The 11,646-nt window shown below is 45.2% G+C and overlaps 1 protein-coding gene across 1 annotated transcript; it reads left to right on the forward strand.

Annotated features, from left to right (window-relative positions):
- Window positions 1–1,292: 1,292 nt before the first annotated feature.
- Window positions 1,293–9,436, forward strand: FLCN (folliculin). The gene is made up of 12 exons (XM_069984263.1): window positions 1,293–1,346; window positions 1,831–2,118; window positions 3,513–3,659; window positions 3,818–4,039; window positions 4,138–4,298; window positions 4,993–5,084; window positions 5,762–5,949; window positions 6,389–6,502; window positions 6,598–6,721; window positions 6,816–6,947; window positions 7,028–7,133; window positions 7,827–9,436. The coding sequence occupies exons 2-12, from the start codon at window positions 1,870–1,872 to the stop codon at window positions 8,026–8,028; spliced, it is 1,737 nt and encodes a 578-aa protein (XP_069840364.1). The 5' UTR covers window positions 1,293–1,346; window positions 1,831–1,869; the 3' UTR covers window positions 8,029–9,436.
- The last annotated feature ends 2,210 nt before the right edge of the window (window positions 9,437–11,646 follow it).

An 11,646-nucleotide genomic window follows, 5' to 3' on the forward strand; every position in this document is an offset into this window, starting at 1 on the left:
CAAGCAGGCACATGGGGGATTAGTAAGTCTATATCTCTAGTACTGTACAGTATCAGAAATGCCTGTATTGTTAATTTCCCATAATGCATCAGATTAGTCCTAGTTTTTCCAATGAGACCGCCCCTGTCGGATGGCATTGTTGTGCTGCTATTGATTGTGATTGCCGAGACATTGGTTTGGATTTCTGTTCTCATATTGCAGTGTTAGTAACTAGAGATGAGTAAATTTACATTAGAAACAAAGCGACGTTTGCTCGGCACTCGGCCTATACTCCAGCTGACTTTGAGCTTCGTGCCTGGAAAAGCTGGATCAAGTCCTGGGAAACTGGGAGAAGTTTCCCAGAACTGGACCCAGCTTTTCCAGGCACCCCAGGACGGAGCGACAGGGAGCAGCACGGAGATCAAAGGCAGCCGGTTCATAAGCCGAGTGCCGAGCAAACGAAGTGCTTGCATTTGTTTGTAATGTAAATTTGCTCATCTCTATTAGTAACTATTAGTTAGAAAGACAAGGACACTCAGTATAGTTTTAGATCACCGCCTATGTCCTATTAAACATGAACAATAATATAAAGGAGTCCTCCGAATTGGCACCCATGCATGTATAATAGACCAGGAGATGCTCTACAGCAGAGATGGGGAACCTTTGGCCCTTCAGCTGTTGCAAAACTACAATTCCCATCATGCCTGGACAGCCAAAGCTTCGCTTTGGCTGTCCAGGCATGATGGGAATTGTACTTTTGCAACAGCTGAAGGGTCGAAGGTTCCCCATCCCTGCTCTACAGGGAGCAGCAGGGGACTTGAGCTTGAGCAGCCCTGCAGTTCCTGACACAGCCAGTGGTGGTAGCAGAGAGGACCTGTCCTCCCATACTGCTGTAAAAATTTACAAAGAATAAACAAATAATACATTTTTCTACAAAAACTTTACTACAAAATAAAAAAAATAAAAAAATCAAAATTTCTTTAAGAGTTTTTGTGCAGTGAGAGCACAGCGCCCTGTGACCGCCCGGTGACACAGCTCAGAACCTGGAGGGGGAGGAGTCATGTGACTGCATCAGCTGACGCATTCCGTATAGAAACCCGAGCTGCGGATTAAACCATCTCTAAGTCCTGCGCGGGGGGAGTGAAGTAGGACAACGTTTAACCGCCGCCGTCACTTTACCTTTATTCGGACTAATTCCCGACACCTTTGCATTGTTATAAATTAAAATCTTATTAACACAGCAACAAAAAGTCATTTGTCGGACTGTGCAAATTTCACCCCCCCCCCTCTTAATCGCGACACTTGGGATCGCCCAAAGAAAGAGAAGTCAGTGACTGTCATGTGATGTAAACATGGCGGATTGACAGGTGAGTGTGTGGACGTATTCTGGGGGTGCCCCTTACTTTAGGCGCTCTAGTTTTGTATGTGTAGACGTGCTGGGACTTGTAGTATGATGATTAGCGGGGGATCTCTCGGCAGAGACCCCCGCCGCCCTTCCCTATTATCACTGCGCGAATAGGTGACTTCCGAGAGGAGCCGAGTGCGCCCGAGAGGAGCCGAAGTACTATAGCCTTATAAGGTTCGGTGCTCGATTGGTTTTCCTTGCCATAGACTTCTATGGGTGGTCTACAATCTGTTGCTCTCTGGCTGTTACAGAACTATAACTCCCATCATGCTTTAGATCAGACTAGACTGATGTTCCGCAATCTGTTTTAACATCTGTGACAAAACTACATCTCCCAGCATTCCCTGAGAGCGTTCATCTGTAGATCCATACATATCTTTGACTTCCATACAGCTCTATGTATTGAGGATGGTGCTAACTCTCCCTTGTGTGTTCACTTCCCGCAGTATGACCCATGGCTGCACGCTGACCGCAGAACAGCGACCATGAACGCCATAGTAGCTCTCTGTCACTTCTGTGAGCTCCATGGACCCCGCACTCTGTTCTGCACCGAAGCTCTGCACTCCCCCCACCCCCAGGGGGCGACCTGTGGAGATAGTCTGGGCCAGGGGGAGCAGGCGGAGGAGGAGGAGGGAGGAATCCAGATGAGCAGCAGGATCCGATCTCACAGCCCTGCAGATGGCGCCAGTGCGGAGTCCAACAGCCCCAGACTGAAGAAGTCCGATATGTGCGAGGTAACTAGCATATTAGTATATAGGAGCAGTATTATAGTAGTTATATTCCTGTATATAGGAGCAGTATTATAGTAGTTATATTCCTGTATACAGGAGCAGTATTATAGTAGTTATATTCCTGTATATAGGAGCAGTATTATAGTAGTTATATTCCTGTATATAGGAGCAGTATTATAGTAGTTATATTCTTGTATATAGGAGCAGTATTATAGTAGTTATATTCCTGTATATAGGGGGCAGTATTATAGTGGTTATATTCCTGTATATAGGGGGCAGTATTATAGTAGTTATATTCTTGTATATAGGAGCAGTATTATAGTAGTTATATTCCTGTATATAGGGGGCAGTATTATAGTGGTTATATTCCTGTATATAGGGGGCAGTATTATAGTAGTTATATTCTTGTATATAGGGGCAGTATTATAGTAGTTATATCCCTGTATATAGGAGCAGTATTATAGTAGTTATATTCCTGTATATAGAAGGCAGTATTATAGTAGTTATATTCTTGTATATAGGGGCAGTATTATAGTAGTTATATCCCTGTATATAGGAGCAGTATTATAGTAGTTATATTCCTGTATATAGGAGCAGTATTATAGTAGTTATATTCTTATATATAGTAGCAGTATTATAGTAGTTATATTCCTGTATATAGGGGGCAGTATTATAGTAGTTATATTCTTGTATATAGGAGCAGTATTATAGTAGTTATATTCTTGTATATAGGGGGCAGTATTATAGTAGTTATATTCCTGTATATAGGGGCAGTATTATAGTAGTTATATTCCTGTATATAGGAGCAGTATTATAGTAGTTATATTCTTGTATATAGGAGCAGTATTATAGTAGTTATATTCCTGTATATAGGGGGCAGTATTATAGTAGTTATATTCTTGTATATAGAGGAAGTATTATAGGAGTTATGGACAAGGAGAGAAAGGAGTGCTGCACCTCACACCTATGGCTGATACTAATGCCTCTTGGCTATATTTAAAAACCAACGCCAGGATACTAACTGAACACTTGTCAGTCAGCGGCCACCAACCCCGCAAAGCAAGCACAAACAGGGAAGGGAGGCCATAGAACGGTCCTGCAACCCCAATGTCACAGGACCAATCCCAAAGGGCCCCCCCCAAACCCAGCAGGCACCGCCCGCAGAGAAAGCTGCCACCAAGCAACACAAGAGTGAACATGGTCTTATCGTTAACCATTGCTCCTGCAGATAGAATGGGAAAAATAGGAGGTACTAATCATGTGTGCACAGGTGCCTCCTGTTATATTTAGCAGTTATATTATTGTACATAAGAGCACACACAATATTTATGGAGTCTGGATTGGGCAGACATTATGATATTTATAATCTTTTTCAAATTTTTTTTTTGCTCCTTCAGGGCTGCCGTTCTTTGGATGCTGGCCACCCAGGATACATCAGTCACGATAAGGAGACGTCCATTAAGTATGTCAGCCACCAGCACCCCAACCACCCTCAGCTCTTCAGCATTGTGCGTCAGGCCTGTGTGCGCAGCTTAAGCTGTGAGGTAATAGTAGCATCAGTCACTTGTGTATAGAATAATCTCCTATTATTTCATGTATACAGCTCCTATGTCGACCTATGTGTGCAGATCAGAGGAGATATATACACAAAATGGTATATAATTCAGCCCTCATGTCTGTTGGATGTGCCCCTGTGTTGTAGGTCTGCCCTGGCAGGGAAGGGCCCATCTTCTTTGGGGATGAGCAGCATGGGTTTGTCTTCAGCCACACGTTCTTCATCAAGGACAGCCTCGCCCGGGGCTTCCAGCGCTGGTACAGTATCATCGTGATCATGATGGACCGGATCTACCTGATCAACTCCTGGCCCTTCCTGTTGTCTAAGATTAGAGGGGTGATAGATGAGCTTCAAGGGAAGGCATTAAAAGTAAGGAAAATGTCCCATTAACTTATATGGGAGGGGGGGGGGTCTGAGTAATAAAAGATCAGCAGTTTGTCATCAGCCACATTATGGTTGTGTTACAGGTGTTTGAAGCAGAGCAGTACGGCTGCCCACAGCGCCCCCTTCGAATTAACACGGCGTTCACACCGTTTCTGCACCAGAGAAATGGTAACGCAGCCCGATCCCTGACGTCACTCACCAATGATGATAACTTATGGGCCTGTCTTCACACATCTTTTGCATGGTAACTTAAGTCTCTGTATTGTCTTCTATGCCATAGATCTGATCTCTTATATGTCAAGGTCCAAAGCCTGAGGCTGCACTACTAAGAGGGTCTGATGACCGTGTATAAATCACAATCTACACCATGCCTAGCTTCAATAGTAACATATATATGTAAACATTGATGTGGATGGCGATTTCAAACACACAGTGTTAAAGTAGACATTGATTCTGTCCCTTAAAGGGGAACTACCACAGGGCGCTGAGCATGACTGTATGTCTCCTACCTTTTAGCCTCAGCATCGTTCTCTCTGTTATTTGTGCCCGGTGAGCACAGATTCGGCCCCCTTAATGAATATCAATAGAAGGGGCTGGCCCAGGGCGGTAGCCTTGCCCCCAGTGCTTCTAACGGCTTACCGGGCCCAACTAACAGTACAGGAATGGCGCTGAGGATAAAGGTAAGAGACATGCCTTCATCCTCAGCACCCTGTGTCCTCTAGAGTGCTATCAGCAGGTTAGATTTGTCTGACCTGCTGATAGTTCTCCTTTTAAGTGGAAACTACATTATATCAGTATGACAAGTGTAGGGTATCACAGCAGATGTGCTTGAGATGTGCACAGCAGATGCAGGGATGCTGAAGATTTTTTTTTCTGGTTAGAACCTTTTATTAGTAGTTTGCCATTTGTGATATATTAAGGTGACAAGGTTTCCGCAGGTTACTGAAAGCTTGTGGCTGCCGTCTTACCGAGAAACTGCTGGAAGGAGCTCCCACAGAGGATACTTTGGTGCAGATGGAGAAGCAGGCAGGTATGTATGTGTATGTGTAATATATATATATATATATATATATATATATATATATATATATATATAATATATATAATATATATATATATATATATATAATATTAGGATGGGAACTGGTGCTGTGGATATCACCTAGTCATTGGTATCTGTAGATATTACTTGGGTCATGTGACTGATAGATATCACCAGGTGATCAGGGACTGGAAGCTGTAGATTCATCTGGTCACCACCGACTGGAAGCTGTAGATCAGGGTTGTCAGACTCAGGCCCTCCAGATGTTGCAAAACTAGTGTTAGCTTTGGATGTCAAGGCATGATGGGAATTGTAGTTTTGTAACAGCTGGAGGGCCTGAGTTTGACCCCTGTTTTGTAGATAGTATTAGCTCATCACTGGCTGGGCACGCTAGATCTCACTTGGAAACCCTAGGGAGCGTTGGACAACCAGGATAGCTAGATATAACTGCAGATTTGGGTGCATCAGCTATCACCAGGGACTGGGAGTTAAAAGTACTGGGATTATCAGGGAGCTGTAGACAGTTCTTGGGACTGAGAGCTCTGGATAGCACTGGGTATCTGGAGACTGGGAGCTCTGGGTAGTAGTAGGGACTGGGAGCTCTGGATAGCGCTAGGATCATCAAAGATTGGGAGCTTTAGGTATTTACTGTTATTTTTCTCCAGACTTGGAAGAAGAGTGCGCAGCCTGGGAGTGTCATGAGGAAGAGGAGGAAGGTCTGCCCCGACCCCAGCCTGAAGTTCTGGAGGGAAGAGAGCTGTCCAAATGCCATATAGAGTCCTCTGCCCTATCGGACTGCAGCTGGAACATGCGGAGAACGGCTGTGTTCCGGTCTCTGCGACACATGAGACAGGTGGGAGCTTATGGACACATGAGAAGATTGTGTATTAGAGATAGTAATATTACAGTACGCAGGTGGTGTACAAGGTGGCTGTATTGGTATACATCTCTCCACTGGGTTCCAGATGAAGTTTTTCTTATAAAGATATAGTCTGAGTAGGAGTGGGATACGGTCTCCCCCGCTGATAGTGAACTTCACTTTAACCTAGATTAGTGTTCCCCCAACGTGTAGAAGTTTGGGCAGGCTGGGAGTTTTAGTTTTTAACAGCTGGAGAGCCACACTTTGGGTAATCCTGTCCTAGATTAGGGTTGGGGTTCTTCTCACACGTCCTGATGGACACTTACCACTTGATTTACTAATACCCGATCACATCCCAGGCCAGTCCCTGAGCAGACGTCTGGTTTCTGTCCTATATACCATTTTTAGTCAGTGAAGTGATGTCTCTATCCAGGTGCTTGGTGCTTCCGCCTTCCGCATGTTGGCCTGGCACATTCTCATGGGAAACCAAGTCATATGGAAGGGGCAGGACCGAGACCTCATCCAGTCTGCCTTCGATGTCCTGCAGGTGAGTGCAGACTGTATATATTCATGTTATATATGTTATATGTCTTGATGAGACTCTCGGATACCACATTGAGCTTTGATCCTTCCGCCTCTCAGGCCATGCTCCCTGTGGGTTGTGTTCGTGTGATCCCGTACAGTGAAAAGTATGAAGATGCCTATAGGTGCAATTTCCTGGGCCTAAGCCCCCAGGCGGAGATCCCTCCACATGTGCAATCCTCTGGTGAGTCACAGTATAGCAGAGCCAAGAAAGTTCCTTATACTGCAATGTCTAGGTCTGACATATATAATTTTTTTTTTTTTTTTTGATTTGACAGAATTTGCTGTAATGATTGAAGTCCGCACAGCTCCGCGATCCAACCTATACCCCGTCCTGTTCGTGGATGATGAGCCACTCAGCAAGTATGAATTTGTGGTGGCGAGTGGGAGCCCGGTGGCCACAGACAGGGGTGAGTACCTGAATGGACTTATCTATAGACAGTCTATGGGCTGATGTCTTAGAGTCTCAATCCTGTAATTTTACCTGCAGTGGGATTGACAATCCTGAACAAAATCGAGGCTGCTCTGAGCAACGAGAACCTGTCTATGGATGTGGTGGAGCAGTGCCTGGTGTGTCTGAAGGAGGAATGGATGAAGTAAGGGGCAGCACTTCTATTGGGGGGGGTGGATTTGCAGAATACACTGCATCAAGTGTTCAGGAAATCTGCTTATCTAAGAATTTAGTGTCTGTATAAAGAAAGCTGCTTAAAGGGGTACTTGGGCAAAAAAAATTCTTTCAAATTAGCTGGTGTCATAAACTTATACATATTTTAATTTACTTCTGTTAAAAAAAAAAAAAAATCTCCAGTCTTCCGGTACTTATCAGCTGCTGCACGAAGTGGTGTATTCTCACCAGTCTGGCACAGTGCTCTCTGCTGCCACCTCTGTCCACGTCAGAAACTGTCCAGAGCAGGAGAGGTTTCCCAGGGGTATTTGCTACTGCTCTGGACAGTTTCTGACATGGACAGAGGTAGCAGCAGAGAGCACTGTGTCATGTGCGGGACATACAGTAGCTGATAAGTACTGGAAGACTGGAGATTTTTTTAAGGGAAGTAAATTTACAAATCTGTATTAGTTTCTGACACCTGTTGATTTGAAATATTTATTTTTTTCTTCCAAAGTACCCCTTTAAAGGGATATAAAAGTAGCGGGGGATGTCCCAGGAGTCACTGTCAGATTTGCCACTTTTACTTGGTGGTTAATCATTACAGTCACAGTTTTACTGCAATTTATTAGAAATATTGGTGTTTGTAATTGAGACTTACCCGTTTATGCATTTTATATTTTAGTAAAGTGAAAGTCCTTTTCAAGTTCACTAAAGTGGACAGTCGCCCCAAAGAGGATACTCAGAAGCTGCTGGGAATTCTGGGAGCGTCAGAGGAGGACAATGTAAAACTGCTTAAATTCTGGATGACCGGCCTCAGTAAGACCTACAAATCCCACCTGATGTCCAGCGTGCGTAGCCCCACCTCATCCGAGTGCCGCAACTAGCATGGAAAACTGTGCCGTATACAGCAGTATTAGAACATGGACCTGTGTATGGATGAGTGCGGAGGTTCAGAGGATTCCCACCAGTGCAGGGCACAGGATCATTACTGATACAGATGTTATATGAAGACTAAGAATAGAAAGAACCATCATATCCTGTGCAAACAAAGGCCTGGGACCTGCTTGCCTCTATGGATGGTTACATCAGACAAAATCATGATAGGACACTGGAATCTGAACTGCAACAATGGGAGTCCATGCCTAGCAGACGACATATCTCCACCATAGTGTAACCTGTATTTTTGTAAAATGTGGAGACAAATTACAAAAATATGGCTGCTTTCTTCCAAAAACAGCGCCACCCCTGTCCACAAGATTACTTGTGGTAGTGCAGCACCATTCGCTACAATGCCAGACACAAGCTACAGGCAGGTGTGCTGCTGTTTTTGGAAAAAAGTCGCCATCTTTACATTTTTAAAGGGAAACTCAGCTGCTGTCAAAGACTTTGCACCTTACCATAACCCTCAGGAAGCCGAAACAGGTGCCTGTAATATTGCCGCATTTTAGCCGTAACATCCAGAGCTGTGGTTCTACTGAAGTGGACTTAGGTTCTGTAGTGATCAGGTCCGGTTCACTAGAATGGCAGGTGATCCAGATCTTGCAGTTGTATTATGGTACTTTTACACGGAGCGATAATTCGCCTGATCGCACGATTAACGATTTTGAATGAACGATGTTTTTTTTATAACGATCAGCGTTTAGACGGATACATCGTACGGAAAAATCATTTTGCGATCGTTTAAGCCTATCTCACGATCTGCGAATTTTTTGCGAACAATCAACGATTATTTGAGAACATGTTGAAAGATCATAATGAACGATTTCTCGCTCGTCGCTTGATCGTTCGATGCGTTTACACATACGATTATCGTTCGAATTCGTTATCGTGCAAATTCGAATGATAAATCGTTCCGTGTAAAAGGACCATTAGACCTGAAATGTTTGGTCCCTTCAAGAGACAGTTGCGCCTTGTGCCTACAGGGACTGACTGTGCTCCATCTGCTTGTTCCCACAGTGAGCTAAGATGACACTGGGAACGGCTTAAAGGGGTTATCCAGACTTAAAAAAAAAAAAATAAGTTTGGGATTTGCAGCTCAATTCCATTGAAGTGAATGGAGCTTTGTTGTAATACCACACACAACCTGATGAGAGGTGTGGCGCTGTTTTTGCTGTGCATTTTTTCTTATCCTGGATAACCCCTTTTAAATGCTGTCATTTTCCAATGGCAACCAGCAGAATTCTGAACACCACTGTGGGTGAAAAAAACCTTATAAAAAACTCTAAAGCAACTTAAAAGGTTAAAAACTATTTTTTAAAGAAGTTTTCTCAGAATAAATTTTCTTCCCATCTCTTTGGGTATGTGCGAGTGTATAGATTACAGTGTGAATGATGCCTGTGCGATCGTGCTTCACAGAGCATGTAGTCTATGGACGTAACCAAATAGTCCGTGCTCGACGGATCCTGGATGCCATGGCTCTGCATTCGTAACAAACAAAATATCATTGCCTGTGGATAGGTATACGGAGACTAGAGGGAGACCAGGAAGTGTTGCCATGCGATCAGTAAAGCATTTTAAAGTGACTGTACCATCAGGCCCGGGCTGGAGCACAGGAGGCGGGTCTACCTACCCCCAGTGGGAGGAAACCCCCGCCCCTGTATGATATGGATCCATTGATTCTAATGAAGCCGCGTCTTAGAGGGGAGGGGGTTTCCTCCCACTGGGGGTAGGTCGGCCCGCCTCCTGTGCTTCAGCCCGGGCCTGATGGTACAGTCACTTTAAAATGCTTTACTGATCGCATGGCAACACTTCCTGGTCTCCCTCTAGTCCGTATACCTATCCACAGGCGATGATATTTTGTGTTGACGCATCATGTGACAGATGCTATGCTCACGCGTGGATCGACACCATCACTGGGACCTGGGAACTGTTGATTAGTAGGAAAGTATAGTGTCCAGTGGTCTTTTTGTGCCAATCTTCTATGTTTCTATGTTGCAGGTAATCTTCCATGATGGGATTTATCCCGATCTGGAGAATGAGCAGGGAGGGAGCAGTATCTATTTATTCTAATGGAGCCACGTACGTGGCACCGTACATGGGAACTGGGCTGCGGTTCAAAAAAATTCCAGCGCTGTTCTATCCATATGAAACCCTTAAAAGCGAGTCTGTGCCCACAATCTAGCGCCTCCCCCCACAAACCGCTTGTACACCAGATAGTTGCTTTAAATCCAAGATCTGGCCTGGGGTCAGATTCGGCAAGTGATGCAGTTATTGTCCTAAAAAACTAACTGCGAGCCCGGCAGGTCCTGGCAGTCCCCATACACTACATACTTGCTGCGGTCTAAACGACCGCAGCGAGTATGTAATTATACCGCCCTTAACCCCTTCTGCTCCCGCCCCGCTCCCTCGCTGTAAGCAGCATACATTACCTGTCCTTGCTGCACAGGTCCGGCGTCCTGCTCTCCCGCCCGGCCAATCAGTGGCTGCGGCTGCACAACACACTAATTGGCCGGACGGGAGAGCAGGACGCCGGACCCGTGCAGCGAGGACAGGTAATGTATGCTTACAGCGGGGGAGCCGGGCGGGAGCAGAAGGGGTTAAGGGCGGTATAATTACATACTCGCTGCGGTCGTTTAGACCGCAGCAAGTATGTAGTGTATGGGAACTGCCAGGACCTGCCGGGCTCGCAGCAAGAATCTCGCTGCGAGCCCGCCCGTGTGAATATACCCTTAAAGCGACTCTGTACCCACTTTGTTACGATTGCAATGACTGGGCGCCAGACAGAGGGCGGTCAGCGGGTGGAGTGGGAGACAGAGAAGACCACCACACAGGCGGTGCTGGCCTAGGCCACGATCGCTCTAGGCCACGCCTCTTAGACACGGTTCCAGCTACAGTAAAGTATGATTTTCGGGCACTGGAAAGCGACACCAGCGATGATAAACATACCACCAGCAAGAACTTATCAGCTACAGGAAGGTATGAGTAGTTGTGGGGGGCACAAAGTGGGTACAGAGTCGCTTTAAACTTGCAGCCCTGTGTCAAATTGGTGTGGCCTAGAGTGTGTGTGCCCTGGGCCTGCACCAACCCTCCGTCTCTCCTCCCCGCCCTCCTCATCATTAGGAATGCCCCAGGTAGCATTTCTCATATTCATCACCTGTCTGAACACGGCCATTCGCCCTGGGGTAAAACTGACTTGTTATGCATGTTCCACAAGTCGTTACGATTAAAACGATATATAACATGTATAACTTTTATTGTATCTGATGGCCTATAAAAAATTCAAACCATTGTTAACAAATATACGTTCCTTAAAACCGCTCCATTCCCAGGCTTATAGCACTTTTATCCTTTGGTCTATGGGGCTGTGTCAGGTGTCATTCTTTGCGCCATGATGTGTTCTTTCTATCGGTACCTTGATTGCGCATATACGACTTTTTGATCGCTTTTTATTACATTTTTTCTGGATTTGATGCGACCAAAAATGCGCAATTTTGCACTTTGGGATTTTTTTGCGCTGACGCCGTTTACCGTGCGAGATCAGGAATGTGATTAATTAATAGTTT

The sequence above is a fragment of the Dendropsophus ebraccatus genome, chromosome 9, assembly GCF_027789765.1.
Source record: "Dendropsophus ebraccatus isolate aDenEbr1 chromosome 9, aDenEbr1.pat, whole genome shotgun sequence".
NCBI lineage: Eukaryota > Metazoa > Chordata > Amphibia > Anura > Hylidae > Dendropsophus > Dendropsophus ebraccatus.

What these genes read in the sequence shown, in the direction of transcription:
- FLCN (XM_069984263.1), top strand. Translation starts at nt 1,870, where the DNA reads ATGAACGCCATAGTAGCTCTCTGTCACTTCTGTGAGCTCCATGGACCC. An exon ending in AGAAGTCCGATATGTGCGAG is followed by an intron (nt 2,119 to 3,512) that starts GTAACTAGCATA and finishes TTGCTCCTTCAG; the next exon opens with GGCTGCCGTTCTTTGGATGC. An exon ending in TTCAAGGGAAGGCATTAAAA is followed by an intron (nt 4,040 to 4,137) that starts GTAAGGAAAATG and finishes GTTGTGTTACAG; the next exon opens with GTGTTTGAAGCAGAGCAGTA.